This window comes from Bombus impatiens, unplaced genomic scaffold (assembly GCF_000188095.3).
Source record: "Bombus impatiens unplaced genomic scaffold, BIMP_2.2 scf_0155, whole genome shotgun sequence".
NCBI lineage: Eukaryota > Metazoa > Arthropoda > Insecta > Hymenoptera > Apidae > Bombus > Bombus impatiens.
This window is the reverse complement of record NT_176574.1, coordinates 280,951-295,994: the sequence shown is the minus strand read 5'-3', so window position 1 is coordinate 295,994 and position 15,044 is coordinate 280,951. Positions and strand designations below refer to the sequence as shown.

Here is a 15,044-nt window from a genome sequence, read left to right as displayed (position 1 = left end):
TCATCGGATCTTGGCCAAAATAGATATTTCTCTTTGCTTGGTGTCGAACGAGTAGATACCATACGAAGATTACAAACGACGCATATTGAAAGCTAAGAGACTACTATTCATTGTTTATATATAAAAAAAATCATCATATCTTAACCAAATTCGACCATCGTCTCCAAGTCTTCCTGAGTCACGTTTTCATAAAACGCAACACTGAATCTATAAATTCATCGATTATCACATTTAAAACTAATCAATTGTTTAAAGATAAGTAATTAGAAAAAAACAAGCTTTTTTACATTTATATATAAGTACTACCGAATAGGTAGAATTACTCTTATTTCTAAAAAATTTGATTGATCTTCTACTTGAATCTTTTTACGAAGATAACATTAGGTTCTAAAAGATGAAATTTGAGATGTTACTGAGAATAACGAACTCACCTCTTTTCGTAGAGTCGAATCTCTCAGGTAGATTGCGTGAAATCGTGGTATGCATCACAAAACTTAACACTGACACCTACGAATAACAACGTGCCGATCGCGTGACGCGAGGATACGACTTGTATCCTCGATACACGGTACGTAACAGAACTACTACACCACCTGTCACTCAGCATAGCATATTCGATAGTACGAAACATGCGTCGTGATGTCATACACACCCCACCAAACGGCAAACACCAATGAGCATATAACAGACAGAATTTCGCATGATATCATACTCTCTTCAGCGCCCTCTGCTGTAAATTACCGGGAACATTGATTTTGAAAATTTATTCGAACTTACATAATAAAAAATTGCTCAAATCTTAAATATATATGTAAGATTATTTATGTAGCACAAGAATTACAATGATTACATACATACAATATATGTAAATGTATTATACTAAAATAGATATTACACATTTTTTTAGAGCTGTTCGGTACTTGAATGATTATTTCATATCTTATATAACAAAATAGAAAATTTGTATTATTTTCTATTATATAGAAAGTATTAGAACTTGTTATTAATTTGTACTTTAAGTAAGTTATAGACAAAGGAAAATTGTATCAATGGGAAACTTAATAATCAATAATAATAATAATACTTAATAATAATAATAATAAAACAATTTAGTTCTTGATCTTTGTTTAATTATTGTTTTACTATCTGCACTTACTATCACTTACTATCTGCTTGTATTTACATACTATACAAGAAAGTAATGACATTCTCACATCATTTTATTTTCTATTGACATATAATAATTATTTTCATATTACATATTGATACATAAGCATAACAAAATGTAAATTTTGTTACAAATATAAGTCAATTACATTTTACATTTATACATTATTCACATTTAAGAAAACTTATGTACCTGTATCTATAAGACGTTTTGTGTAAATAAAAACTTTAAATACTTTCAAGTTTTGGGTTTGATACATTATCATCTGAGTTTGTATCCTTGATTTGGTGTTTACGAGTTTCTATATACATAAGTTTCCTAAATTCTCTTCTTTCTCCTCTTGATTGTATTTCATCGTATGTACAATAAAGTGCACCAGTAATTCCTATTACACCGTAAGTAATTACTCCTATTCGAGTAGACATTCTTGGATTACTAGTAAACAAAAATGCTATTAAACCACCAACCATGCCACCAGAAATCGCAGATATCATAACATTTCTTTGACAATGTGTTTTAATTATTGGTTCACCAAAGATGGTAAAGGGCATCTTTTTTTCTTTTCCTTCTTCATAATGATATGCAGCTCTTTCATTTTCCATGATGATATATGCTTTAAACGCTTATACGTCTTATTCAAATTCAATAAGAAATGTACATTTCATGAAACACGAATTATCATGTAATATGACATTACCCTGAACGTGTTCTAATCCTACTATGTTTTGAAGTATAGCATACCTATTGACCTCACTTTTCCTTAGAGTAAATACATCTTTCAGACAAAATCCATTCAAAGACTTAAGATATATGAAATAAAACTAACTTCTGAAAGGCCGAATTGTTATGTTAGATCTATAAATTAAAATATATACATAAATAACGTTATAGCTCATAATTATATCAACCGGTTTCGACACTCACTAGGGAAAACCGCTTAAAGATTGAGTCGTGTCTAATCGTGAAAAATCACCATGGAAGACAACAAAGTTCGCGATCTTGTAAGACAGACAGAGATACATAAAATGTCTTCTTCTTTTCTTCCATGATGATTTTCAGAACTAGTCTCAGCTCACTTTCCGGATGGTTTTCCCTAGACTGACGGCTTATTAGGAAATTTTATTTATCAAATTACCAAATCCTTATAGATACAAAAAGTGTATGTATTAAAAAATATATATTACAATTATATTAAAAACTTGTTTTATTTATTTAATAATTTATTCTATAAAAGATATACGTCAAAATTTTCAGAAAACAAATTTTCATGAAAATACGAATATAATAAAAATTTTAGGATTAAATCATTAGAAAATGTTTTTAAGTAAAGCTAATGAATTTAGAATATTTCTTAAAACGTAATTAATGATATAATAGCGAATGAAAGATCATATTTTTGTATCTTATAATAAATATATAATGCAATGCAATATAGGTATAGTATAATACAATAGAAATATAGAGACATTTTGTGCGCAGAACAGTTGGCATTTCTATCTGAGGGCATATTGGATCTTTTTCACGCGGTACGGATATCGTTAAGGTATACATTCGAGTTACAGTTTAATTTTTAGTTAAAAACGAAGTTAAAATGAATTAGATAACGTTAAATGATACTTTGCATGTTATTCACAACATAACGATGTGTCAGACGAAGTAATATTTTTCCTCGGATCGTATATATAAGATGTGATAAAATTGGATTTTATTGGATACAATGTACTTATTTGACAGCATATCGTAGTTTGTAGCATTTAACTTTAAAATTATATTTTTGTCTACATCATGTTTCAAATAAAATTTATATTCTATAATTAAAATTATCATTAAATAAAATAACTATGTAAGACTTATAAAGTATCAGTGTATAAACAAGAAGAAATCTTAACCTCAAAATATTTTTCAGATGTTCACAGCAAACGCTAAAATAATAAAAAGTGGCGGGGCCGAACCTGATGCGTTCGAAGCCAGCATTTCCCAAGCTCTGCTGGAACTGGAAATGAATAGTGATTTAAAATCGCAATTAAGAGAACTTTATATCACTAAGGCACGTGAAATAGAAACTAATAATAAAAAGGTAAAAATGACATGTTATTTTGCACCATTACTTTTCAATTGCTGCATCTATATAACTTAATTTTGATTTAGTATCTATTTAGCAGCTAATACTGATAATATTAATTAATTAATTATGAATCTAAACTGATTATATTCAAAAACTATATAATAAGCAATATTTATAATTCATTACCTTTTTTCATTACAAATAACAGAACAGCCTATTAGATATGTACAATGCTTGAAATTAAAATTTTGATTTTAAATGTATGATAATATATATAAAGTAAATTAATACTTGTTCTAGTGCATTATTATATATGTACCTATGCCAAAGTTGAAGGCATTTCAAAAAATCCAAACGAGACTTGTACGTGAACTAGAAAAGAAATTTTCTGGAAAGCATGTGATGTTTGTTGGAGAACGTAAAATTTTGCCCAAACCAACAAGAAAAACACGTACTAAGAATAAGCAAAAGAGACCTAGAAGGTATGTTATATTATTACTAAAAATATTAATAGAGTATACTGATACAAAGTTTGTATATATACAGGGTGGCTGGTAACTGGTGGTACAAGTGGAAAGGGGGTGATTCTAGGCGAAAAAAGAAGTCGAGAATATAGAATAAAAATTTTTCGTTTGAGGCTTTGTTTTCGACAAGATCGACTTTGAATTTTCGCTCGGTACGCGTGCACTTTATCACGTCTCGTTATAACGGATCTCACTGTAGGTCGTTGTCTCGATGGAAAAATTTAAAAAAAATTTTTATTCTATATTTTCGATTTTTTTTTTCGCGTAGAATCACCCCCTTTCCGCTTGTACCACCAGTTACCAACCACCCTGTATATATTACTGTATAAACAAATAAGTAAATGTATTTTCCAGCCGTACCTTAACTGCAGTGTATGATGCATTATTAGAGGATTTAGTGTACCCTGTAGAGATTGTTGGAAAACGCATCAGAATTAAACTTGATGGAACACAGCTTATTAAAGTTCATTTAGATAAAAATGAGCAAACAAACATTGAACACAAGGTAAATACATCTTTAATGATAAATGTTCCTGTAATGTACCGTATTTTATATTTTATTTTTATTTGTGCAAGTCACAAATATAAATTACTCATATTTGTATTCTCCAATGGCAATTAATATAAGGTATTGAATGCAACATTTTCATTTACTAGGTTGATACTTTTGCTGCTGTCTATAAGAAACTAACAGGCCGGGATGTAACATTTGAATTCCCAGAAACTTATGTATGATTTGTTTAAAGAATAAAAATATTTGAAATACTTTTCTTCGCAGATTGTTATTTTCCCATTTTGAGTTCATGAAATTTGTGATATTCATCATCAAAATTTAACATATTTGTTATGTAACATATTGTGTTATAATTTCAATTGTGAAACAAAAGTTGAATAGTATATTGTATATCTATTTTCTTCAGATTAGTACAAAATACGAAAAGTTTAAAAACCACAAAATTATAAATATATAAACTTAGTCATTTATATTTTACATAGATACATCTAAGTGTGCGTATATATTATACTCGTAATGTTTCACGCATGCGCATGAAATGTTGGAGTACCTAAGTACGAGCAGTTAATTTGCAGTGTTTTAAGCTCGAACGTCGTTTTCGTGATATAGGTTGATAGGATAATATAAAACATTGTTCAATGCGGTTTTGATTGTATAAATAAGAGATCTATTTATAAGAAAATATTCAACGTATATAACTCTGTAATTTTATAATTGTTTAAGTTTAAATCTAGAACTTAACCTACATATCTTTTAGAAAATATTAAATATGTATTTATCTTTAATCACGAATTTTGAACATTATTAATTTTATCTATACACTAAGAATATTTTAACTAAATGAAAAGGTCGTTAACATTTCGTAACAACTTGTTAATTAACGAATTTGAAAAAAAGAAATTTTTCGTGTTTAAAATTTAGAGTGCCAAATATTCCTAGAAAAATGTTAATGTTTTAACATTGCACTTAATCTTAACACTTAATCATTAACACTTAATCTAATGTTTAAAATTCTTAATTTAAAGTACTGAATATCAAAGTCTTCAAAAAATTGTATTAAAGAAATTTTATTTTAACATTTACGTTATGATAAGGAGTGGATAACTAATTATAAATGTTGAATGTTTATAAAAACTTTAGAAACACTGAAAATATATAGTTCTTGTGCTATTACTCTGTCAAAGTTTAGTATACATAAGAGTGGTAAGTATTAATATAAGTATTCTAAGTATGTATAGTATATAACATTACTGATTTTATTTTCTTTTCCCCCTTTTTATATATTCAAAAGTTTTATTTTTATGCATTTATTCTTTAATTTCATTCTTTGAAAAGTGATATTCGCATTTTTGTTTCTTCATAAAATTTATAATCAAATAATGTTTTCTTATATAATATTCGCTATTTAATTTTATTAAAACATTATGATAAAAAATAATAATAATCATTATATTTGTCGAATATATATTATAATTAATAAGAAATTGAACAATTAATTACTATTTTCTATATATTGTTATGTCAACTATTAATTATAGCAAATAAATAATCAATGCTTTGTGTATATGTAATTTTTGTTCAATTTTTTTTTCTAGATCATTATGAGTTCAGGATTTATATCAGAAGCTGAAATTGCAGAACAGCGAAGAATACGACAAGAAGAATGGGAACGTGTACGAACTGCAGACCAACCATTAGGTCATTCTCATATTTTCATTTTATATGTATATATTATATCTCAGCTATCTTCTATAATAGTAATATTTATTTAATTAAAAGCTGCAATATAAAATTAATTAAGATATCTAGTTCTTGTCTTTATTGTTTTTACAAATGAATGATTTAAATTGTAACTATAATAATGTGACCTAATTGTAATTATTCATGCTTATATTTTTTACTTATTAATTATTGTAAAAGTATCACATATATGTTCTCTGATTTTTATAGAAGCTCCAGAAGAAACATATGATACAAGATCTTTATATGAACGATTACAAGAACAAAAAAATAAAAGAGATGCAGAATATGAGGAAGCACATAAGTTGAGTAAGTTAACAATTTTAGAATGTATGTAATTATACATAAAATCATGCATATTCCTTTATAAGTTTTAATTATATGTTTCATTGTGTTATGTAATTATTTTTTTCATTCACAGAAAATATGATAAAAGGTTTAGATGATGATGAAGTAGAATTTTTGGATTTGGTGGATAGAACAAAATTAGAAGAAGAACGTAAAAAAAATCTTGAAGAAGAAAAAGAAATGCGAGATTTCAAAGCTGCTGTTGCTTCATTACAAGAAAAATCCTTAAATGAAAAATTAAAACAAGAATTAAAAAATCCTCAAATTGTAAATAAAAATATTTCTTCTGGAAGGTAATATATTACTTCATCTAATGCAACTTTAATAAGCATGACTCATTTTTGCAATATTATATCTTCAATATTATAAAATTGATAACATGATATTTAATAAATATTTTTAATTGTTCATTTCTATTATTATGTTTATATTTTGTAATGTTAAGAAATATATTTTTTTTCCTTGTAGTCGTACTTCGCAATTAAAATTATTAGCTGGTGTTGTAGTTAAACGTCCTGAAAAACAAAAAGAAGGTAAATAAAAATTTAATGTCATCTTTATAAATTATTTAATTATTATGCGAAAATGATAATTATATTCAGAATAATTGAAGATTGTGAATAGTACATAAAAAGACTTTAATACTTAGTATCCTAATCTGAATATTATTTTAATATTGTATTTATGTAGATCTTGCACGGGGTGTTAAAAGAAAGTCATCTGATGAAAGCAAAGACACATCAAAGAAAGAAGATTGTGAACTAAATGAACAAATAATAGCTGAATGCGAACCCGCATTCAAAACTGATACTTTAGAACATAAAAATATAACAAATGAAATTGGCATGAAGTGTATTGGAATTTTGCCTGGCCTTGGCACTTACGAAGATTCTAGTGATAGTGAATGTAGTTCAGATACAGATCAAGATCCGGAACCAAATCATTCCAAATACGATCTATTAGGTCGAAAAATAAAAATTTTGAAAGATAAAGAAAAAAGCTGAATGCAAAGTATTTACAATCGCCTTTTTATTCATAGGTAACAATCATTTTATTTTGCAATTTACTGTAATTGTACAATATAAATATATTTTTTGCAATAATTTTGCTGCATATTTTACTTTCACTTTCACTCTGTTCTGATTTCATATATTATGTAATCTGACTTCATTGCATTATTGCAATCTTTTAAAAAATATATTATATTGTATAACATACTTGTTTCCTTTTCATCGCTCATTGTAAACATCTCAAAATTCTGTTGCAATTATTCCGTCATCAATTCATAATTGTGAAAATAGAAAAATACTTACTACATTTAATAGCAATTACTCTTTGAATTACTTTATTATTACTCTTTAAAAACATTCATTTAAATATTATATTCATTAGATAATTGACTACCTAGACTATAAACTACATGTGACAATTTCTTTCACTTAGAATATTTTCAAAATGTATTGTGTACAATTATAATACCTTGAAACAATCACAGCATGGCAGTACTCACTATATTAAAAAGACCATTTTTATTAAATATATTGTCGTGACAATTTATGCATAAACTGTATTATATTGTAACATACATTATATACATAAAACAAATAGAAAATATCAGGACATATTATTTATGTCGAAATATGTTTAAAAAACAATATTTATGTTATATTCCCTCCTTTTTTAAGTGATACGAAAGAATAATAAAATGATTCTAGTACAGTTATCTAAAATAAACATTTTTTACGTGGATTGCAAGAGATAAGAAGTGATTTCTTTACTTTAGGATTATATAAAAATACAATTATTTTTATACTAAAATTTTCAAATTATTTAAATAGAATGATATCATATATTTATAAAATGTATTATGTAATTAGTCATAAAGACTATTATAATACTTATAATGCATATATTTAAATATACCATGTGTTGCATAATAAAGCTGTGTGCCTATGTATAGTAAATATCTGTAAAATATATAATATTCCCATACTACATTAATTATACAGAGTGACCTAGCTAAATGTGATCACCTAAATATTTGTCTTATTTATTGTTGTATGTATATATAACAGTGAAAATGGAAATAGATTTTTTCACAGTTCCTTTTTTTACAAGCTTCCAAGATCATCACCACTTTTTCTGTATAGAACCATATATTTATTTTTCAGTACTATTATAGAGCATGAAAAAACTAATTTAACAGATCTAATAATCATACTGTTCCCGTCATTTATTCTTACAATATTTACAGCTGAAGTGTATATATATTAACATTTAATTATGTTCACGCAACAGGTGGCAAAATTACAAAATTCAAATTTCTTGGCTCTTAGACAGAATTGTTCAATTTTTGAAGGCTTAAATGAAAGTTTAGAATAAATAATATAAATTCGTTTAAAAATAAAATTCATTTAGAATAAATAAATTAAATAACTGAATAAATAATTAATTGGGATTAGTTTACAGAGATTTAGTACAGAACATTATTGATGCACAGAACATAATTTAATTTTTACTAATAATTAAAGAAATATAAATATTAAAATAATTATATAAAATGAGTGCATATAATATTTATATATAATACTTACTTAAAATGAAATCTACAACCTTGAGAAACAACATAATATTTAAGGAGTGTTAAAATTGATGGGAAGATTGAATTGAACACAGTGCATTTTGTTAAATTTTAAAATGATTTATTTTACTTTCATTTTTCTCTTCATTTGTTTTGTTAATTTTTGTTGTATTTTTTACAATATAAAGAAATCTTATCTTTATATAACCCCTAATAATTATATTTATCAAGTCCTCCTTGTGGTTGGTAAATATTTCTTGTTTTAAATATTGTATGCAATTTGTACATGATAGTTTTTGTATCTTTCTTAAAGCAAAGCCAGTCATATATTGTAAGACATTAGAGATATACAAAGAAATACAAAGTGTCTAAATACCAATCAAGTGAACATAATTAACACAAGTCTATTTATAAAAATTATTCTATAATTCCAGTTTAAAATTACAATCAGTAACAATTTTTCATTTCCATAAATAAACAAGATTCTAGTTGTATAATAGGACTATATAATATTGTTTAGATAAACTAAATACAATTAATTATAGTATATCATTAATCTAATGCTAGATCAATAGAGATTCTATCCAGTCATCGTTTATATTTTCAGAAATACTATAATCATTACATATAAGCTCTTCCAAAACAGTATCTATATTTACACTAGCATTGACTGCTGCAGTATCAGATTCTATAGTTTCCTGATTTGATAAGGACGTTACAGATTCATCAAGTTGATTTTGTACGCAAGTAGCACTCACATTTGAAATTATTTCTGGTGAATCATTTTTTACTTGTTGAACTTGTATCTTCATATCTGAAGAATAAGACTTATCAAGTTCATTCGATACACAAATAGCACTTTCATTTGAAATTGGTTTTGGTTCTGGTGAATCATTTTCTATCTTTTGAATTTGTGTCTTCACATTAGAAAAATTATCTTTGTTACTATTAGCATTGCTGGAACTATTTGATTCCAGCTTTTTCTTAATTGCACTAAAATTGAATTTCTCATATATTTTACCACTACTTATATTCCGTTTTACAACTGTACCTTTCACTTCGAAACTGTTTGGTTTTGTATTATTACTTTTATAACTACCTAGTTGTGTATTAGCTATTACTGTTTCAGGAGCTGTAGAACATAGTGGAATTTCAAATGACAATGTGATAGGTGGTAAACCATCTATTTCCATTGTAGATATATTTAAATTAGGTTTTAATATATTTTCATTGTTTTCACTTGGTTCTAAATTTGTTAATTCTTCAACTTCTGGTTTCAATTTAGATCCTGTAACATCTACAGATTCAACATCTAAAATTTTCTTCTTTGATTTTTGATGAACAGATTCTTCATTTCTTAACTTAACATTCGGGATCTGATTTCCTATTTTCATATTAGAAATAATAATATTTGTTTTTTCAATACTTGTTATTTTTGGTGCCTTTTTGATAGTATTCATACTTTTAACATTTTCTATGGAAATATCATTTTTTTCTTTAATATCTTCATTTAATAAATTTTTCCATTCATTCTCAAATTTTATATCTTCTATATTATCATTAATCGATTGTAATTTATTGCTATGTACATTACTTACAGTAGTTTCATTATTTAAAGTATTAGTATCGTTGCATTTTTCTTCAATATTAATGTTTGATATCATACTTGATTCTCTAAAAACAGAAATATGTGGATCATCAAAATTAGTATTTGAGTTTATTATATTTGAACTGTTATTTGTAGCATTAATATTCTCTAAAGGATGCATATCTAAATTATTGATAACTTCTTTTGGTATATGTTTGGTAGGTATTACAGGTGTAAAACATAATGGTAGCTTTGAAGGACTTGATGTCATAAGATTTTCTTTTAATCTTGGTGGTGTTGTTGGCTTATAATCATTCCAATAACAAGACCAGACTTTTCCTACTGTTCTCGGACAAAATACAAAATCTTCATATCCAAAAGGCCATACACACTAAAATAGGAAGTAATAGATTAATTTAATACAATAATAAAATGATAATAGATTGTTATGTACTTGTTTTTTATTTATATTTATATTTGTTGCAAATATGTTACAGATGATCAAATATATAATCACATTTATTCTATAAAGTTATTTTTGTTGTCACATATGAAGTTTTATATAAATAATGAAATATTACATTATGAAATATGTAACAGACGTTATATTTATAATAAAATATGTTTTAAATAAAAAAATTTATAAAAAGCTTACCTTTTCTTCTTCACATATCCACACAGCCTCTTGTAAATTAATTTGCAATAATTTTATTTTATTCTTAAGACCATTTTTCGAACACAACGGACATAAATCTTGCATTTTGTAATAATTATTAAAATTTTATTAATCTGTAATAATAAAATACATATTTTAGTATGTGTAGATTTCCTTTTTGAGTGAAACTAGAAGAGGGCGCATTTGTTTCTTAAACGTGTTTGTTACTACTTGTTGTAGCTTTTAAAAAACACCTTGTATCAAATTTATCTATCACTGAAATTTATTTGACGTCCTGGAAAACAAGGTTAAATTTATTATTGTACGCATATATTCGATTGTTATGAAAACAAATTTTATAAAAGAAAGAAATTTTTATATCTTTATATCTTAATATTCAGAATGCCAGCTGATCAAATACAATACTCTGAAAAATACAACGATGATAAATATGAATATAGGTTTGTACGAAAGAGTAGTTAATTCATGTTAAAATATTATAAACCATTAAAGTATTAAAATTTACAAAGTATCTTTAACATATAACTTTATAAAATATATTAATTTTAATTTAATATATTTGATATATTTGGTTTTAATTTAATATATTTGATATATTTGGTTTTAATTTATCTATGCTTGACCTTACATTACATTATTTCATTTGAGTAAATATTTCATTTAAAAGTAAATATTTCAAATAATATATATAGTAAAGGAAGAAATAATTTAGAACTAATTTACTGTTTGTAAGTAAAATAACAATTTTAATTATATAATATTTACATAATAATTAATTAAATAAATATAATTATAATAAGAATTAGTTTATAGCTATGGTTACTCAATATTTTTGTTTTTACAGGCATGTTATTTTGCCAGTTGATTTAGCAAGACATGTTCCAAAAACTCATCTTATGTCAGAAACAGAATGGAGAAATTTAGGAGTTCAACAAAGTCCAGGCTGGGTACATTACATGATGCATGTACCAGGTATAAAAATAGACATGCTTGTACATGGTGACTTATTAAAATATTAACACAATCTCATTTAGTTCAATTATAGTTAGTATAGTTTCCTATGTATATTTGTTACATTTTAGAACCACATGTACTACTGTTTCGTAGACCACGAACTGATGTTTTAACAAATACAAGAAACACCTCTTTTCAAAGGGAATATCAAAGTGTATATTGTGTTTAAAATAAATTTCTAGGAACTTTCAATACTATTTATAGTAGATTCAAAGCATAATAAGTTAATACAAGTTAGTATAATTATACAATTCATGTAGAAGAATTATAGAATTCTTGTGGAATTTTTATAGAACATACTGTCATGTATGTAATTTTGTGCGTAAGAAAGAAACTTATAATGTTTCGTATGCTTAAGTCAAATATGTACAATTAATATTTATAAAATCTATAACAATATAGAGGTAATTACTGTACAGAATACAAAATGAATTCTACATAATAGTATGTTCATTAGTTTGATCTTTGTATAATATTAAGTAATCTTTTTTATGGTTGTGAATTTGAAAATGCAGTACCTATATATAAATCTAAAACTACATTGAGACTGTGATAAATTTATAAATATTGAAATTCGCTATTTTTGCAATATACAATATAGAAAAGAAATTTCATATATTTATATAACTTTTACAATACTTCACAATCATAAAATTTATATTTACAAATATACTAGTATATATGTAATCATGTAATAAATTAGATATTTTACACAGAATGTAATAGTATCCATCACATATCACTATTAAAATACATTTTCAAATATATCTTTAGTATTTTATTATTTATTGTTTTAAATTACTATATTTATATAAGTAACATAGCATAAATTAATATGTAATCTTACAATGCTACAAATGATTTAATACATATAATTAAATTTTGAAATAATGTAAACATAATATAGTTTTATGTATTATAAATAATGCAACATTAGATATATCATAAACTTCTATAAAAATTGCAAAATTAAATAATAAATGAGTTGTGACTTAAAATTCCATAAATTATAATCATGAGTATATAGCAAGGAAATATTTCTTAGATCTAAACAATCATAAATTGAAGTAATTGAATCATTGTACAATCTACATTTAATACTATTTAAATTGTTACATACAATTATTCAGAACTATATAATTGTTTATAAATTTAGATAATAGAAATTATAAAAGAATTTGTAGTAGAATTTATTAAAAAAAGGTAATAAGAAACACAAATCAGAAATTAATATGTTTAAAATATTTCTTATAGTATATACAGCTTCATATATTTCTTATATTTCTACAAATAAAATTTATAGAAAAATTGTTTTTAATATTTTCTAAAAAAACTAGTTCATAAGACCTTACATAGAAGTTAATTGAAAATGATAAAAATCTTAAAATAATGATGTTAAACATGATACAAGTTAGTAATAATTTACTATTCAATTTACTAACAATTTATTTGGAATTAAAGGATATATATAAGATGAAGATAGGATATAAGAAGGTAATAAATAAACACAATTTTTAGTATATGATATTAATTCTATATTTTAAACAAATGACTAATAACAAGAAGTGACATTAAATTAAAATCTTATCCTAAAGGAGCAACTTCAGTCAGTTTAAACCAATGACCACATTCACAGCGGCGTGGTTGACCTTCATGCAACCACATCCAATTCACGTGTGCAGTATCTTCTTCGCAAAGGCAACCAACAACACGACTTTTGAATGCACTTGGTACTAAATTTGGATTCTCCTTTGTGCTATCACGCAATATTTCTATGGCCTTCATATGATATGGATCCTGAAATAAGATAATAAATTATAAATAATAACAACTAATTAAAATATTGACAGGGAAGATAATCTATAATTCTTAACTTTCATGTATAATATTTTATTTTTATAATATACATGCAAAGATGCATTGTAAAATAATTTTAATGTCTCACAAATATAAAAGATATATTCAATAAATATGAAAATATATTGATAAATTTATTTGTTCTAATTTACATTTTATGGGCCAAACTTGATTTTATTTAATTTAACAATTTTTCATATAGATATACATATATAATAACAATAAATTAAAGATTTACATCAGAATATGCACATCAAATTACTTTCTCTCTTACTAATTTTAATTCAATTTTTTAATCAACTTAATTTGTGATGAAATTCAGAAGATAATTATAGTTTGCAAATAACATGAAAAATTTGATTTAAAAAATTTATTTTATAGAACATCTTATTAATATATGTAGATTTCGAAGTGTGACATTGATTCGAAAAATTATTAAATGTAGAAACTTACAAAATCGCCAGCGGCAGCAGCAAGCAACTCACGTTTTTCCAAACCCGTGGCTAGTTCTAGCGGATCGGGAAAAGCTGAAACAAGAATTTCGTTAGAAAATATTGAATTTTGTACTTAACATAAGTCAAAAATGATGTAAAATCAATAAACTATATTTTCATATTACGTAACAAAAAAACGCAACACACTTAAATAATTCTAATATTATTTAAAAAATTGTATTACTGTCTTTCTTCTCTTTTGTATATCTCACAGCATCGCGGTAAAATTGTCGTCGACATGTTTGAAAAATAGTACGACTACATAACCATGCCATTTTGTAAGTTATACGTTATATGGTTAATACGTCGTCGAAGAGAAACGTCTCTCCAGAGCACAAACAATTCGTATGGTAGCAGCTGCAGAGTGTCAACCCTATCTTAACGATACTATTCGATCGATTAGTTAAGTTGATTACAGCGCCATATGACAACCTACAGCGCTAAATTAAACGATGTAGTTTTATGTAATTGTAGT

General features: G+C 25.2%; 7 protein-coding genes across 24 annotated transcripts in view; 3 read left to right on the top strand and 4 right to left on the bottom strand.

The window, feature by feature from the left end:
• LOC100740891 (putative mediator of RNA polymerase II transcription subunit 26) overlaps positions 1 to 614 on the bottom strand; it is a 73,254-nt gene extending 72,640 nt beyond the window's left edge. For 8 of the 15 annotated variants that reach the window (XM_033319473.1, XM_033319476.1, XM_033319478.1 and 5 more), the window contains exon 1: positions 432 to 614. The gene's annotated coding sequence lies outside the window, so the exon portion shown is untranslated. The remainder of the gene's footprint in view (positions 1 to 431) is intronic. The other 7 variants (XM_024365912.2, XM_024365913.2, XM_033319475.1 and 4 more) reach the window with 2 other exon arrangements.
• A 592-nt stretch (positions 615 to 1,206) lies between these two features.
• Positions 1,207 to 2,216, bottom strand: LOC105680420. The gene is made up of 2 exons (XM_033319453.1): positions 2,093 to 2,216; positions 1,207 to 2,023 (listed from the first exon to the last, which is right to left on the bottom strand). Exon 2 carries the CDS (start codon positions 1,768 to 1,770, stop codon positions 1,396 to 1,398), a length of 375 nt encoding a protein of 124 aa, XP_033175344.1. The 5' UTR covers positions 1,771 to 2,023; positions 2,093 to 2,216; the 3' UTR covers positions 1,207 to 1,395.
• Positions 2,217 to 2,605: 389 nt separating this feature from the next.
• On the top strand, positions 2,606 to 4,527 carry LOC100740702 (40S ribosomal protein S7). Of its 2 annotated transcripts, none has more exons than XM_003487529.4 (5): positions 2,606 to 2,711; positions 3,075 to 3,245; positions 3,534 to 3,715; positions 4,112 to 4,262; positions 4,415 to 4,527. In XM_003487529.4, the coding sequence occupies exons 2-5, from the start codon at positions 3,075 to 3,077 to the stop codon at positions 4,490 to 4,492; spliced, it is 582 nt and encodes a 193-aa protein (XP_003487577.1). In that variant the 5' UTR covers positions 2,606 to 2,711; the 3' UTR covers positions 4,493 to 4,527. The 2 variants fall into 2 exon arrangements, with proteins under 2 accessions (XP_003487577.1, XP_003487576.1); XM_003487528.4 differs by lacking the exon at positions 2,606 to 2,711 and adding an exon at positions 2,717 to 2,887.
• A 297-nt stretch (positions 4,528 to 4,824) lies between these two features.
• Positions 4,825 to 7,466, top strand: LOC100740581 (PSME3-interacting protein). Of its 2 annotated transcripts, none has more exons than XM_012382500.3 (7): positions 4,825 to 4,880; positions 5,412 to 5,474; positions 5,867 to 5,969; positions 6,222 to 6,320; positions 6,433 to 6,652; positions 6,828 to 6,892; positions 7,050 to 7,466. In XM_012382500.3, exons 3-7 carry the CDS (start codon positions 5,873 to 5,875, stop codon positions 7,361 to 7,363), a joined length of 795 nt encoding a protein of 264 aa, XP_012237923.1. In that variant the 5' UTR covers positions 4,825 to 4,880; positions 5,412 to 5,474; positions 5,867 to 5,872; the 3' UTR covers positions 7,364 to 7,466. The 2 variants fall into 2 exon arrangements, with proteins under 2 accessions (XP_012237923.1, XP_024221673.1); XM_024365905.2 differs by having other exon boundaries at positions 4,862 to 4,880; positions 5,366 to 5,474.
• A 1,734-nt stretch (positions 7,467 to 9,200) lies between these two features.
• On the bottom strand, positions 9,201 to 11,530 carry LOC100747482 (probable E3 ubiquitin-protein ligase bre1). The gene is made up of 3 exons (XM_012382499.3): positions 11,415 to 11,530; positions 11,184 to 11,317; positions 9,201 to 10,919 (listed from the first exon to the last, which is right to left on the bottom strand). The coding sequence occupies exons 2-3, from the start codon at positions 11,286 to 11,288 to the stop codon at positions 9,504 to 9,506; spliced, it is 1,521 nt and encodes a 506-aa protein (XP_012237922.1). The 5' UTR covers positions 11,289 to 11,317; positions 11,415 to 11,530; the 3' UTR covers positions 9,201 to 9,503.
• LOC100749042 (cyclin-dependent kinases regulatory subunit) lies at positions 11,323 to 12,985 on the top strand. Of its 2 annotated transcripts, none has more exons than XM_003487513.4 (3): positions 11,323 to 11,644; positions 12,049 to 12,176; positions 12,287 to 12,985. In XM_003487513.4, the coding sequence occupies exons 1-3, from the start codon at positions 11,586 to 11,588 to the stop codon at positions 12,385 to 12,387; spliced, it is 288 nt and encodes a 95-aa protein (XP_003487561.1). In that variant the 5' UTR covers positions 11,323 to 11,585; the 3' UTR covers positions 12,388 to 12,985. The 2 variants fall into 2 exon arrangements, with proteins under 2 accessions (XP_003487561.1, XP_033175343.1); XM_033319452.1 differs by having other exon boundaries at positions 12,049 to 12,203.
• Positions 12,986 to 13,729: 744 nt separating this feature from the next.
• On the bottom strand, positions 13,730 to 14,989 carry LOC100747842 (cytochrome c oxidase subunit 5B, mitochondrial). Its single transcript, XM_003487503.3, has 3 exons — positions 14,754 to 14,989; positions 14,529 to 14,602; positions 13,730 to 14,015 (listed from the first exon to the last, which is right to left on the bottom strand). Exons 1-3 carry the CDS (start codon positions 14,842 to 14,844, stop codon positions 13,803 to 13,805), a joined length of 378 nt encoding a protein of 125 aa, XP_003487551.1. The 5' UTR covers positions 14,845 to 14,989; the 3' UTR covers positions 13,730 to 13,802.
• Positions 14,990 to 15,044: the final 55 nt, after the last annotated feature.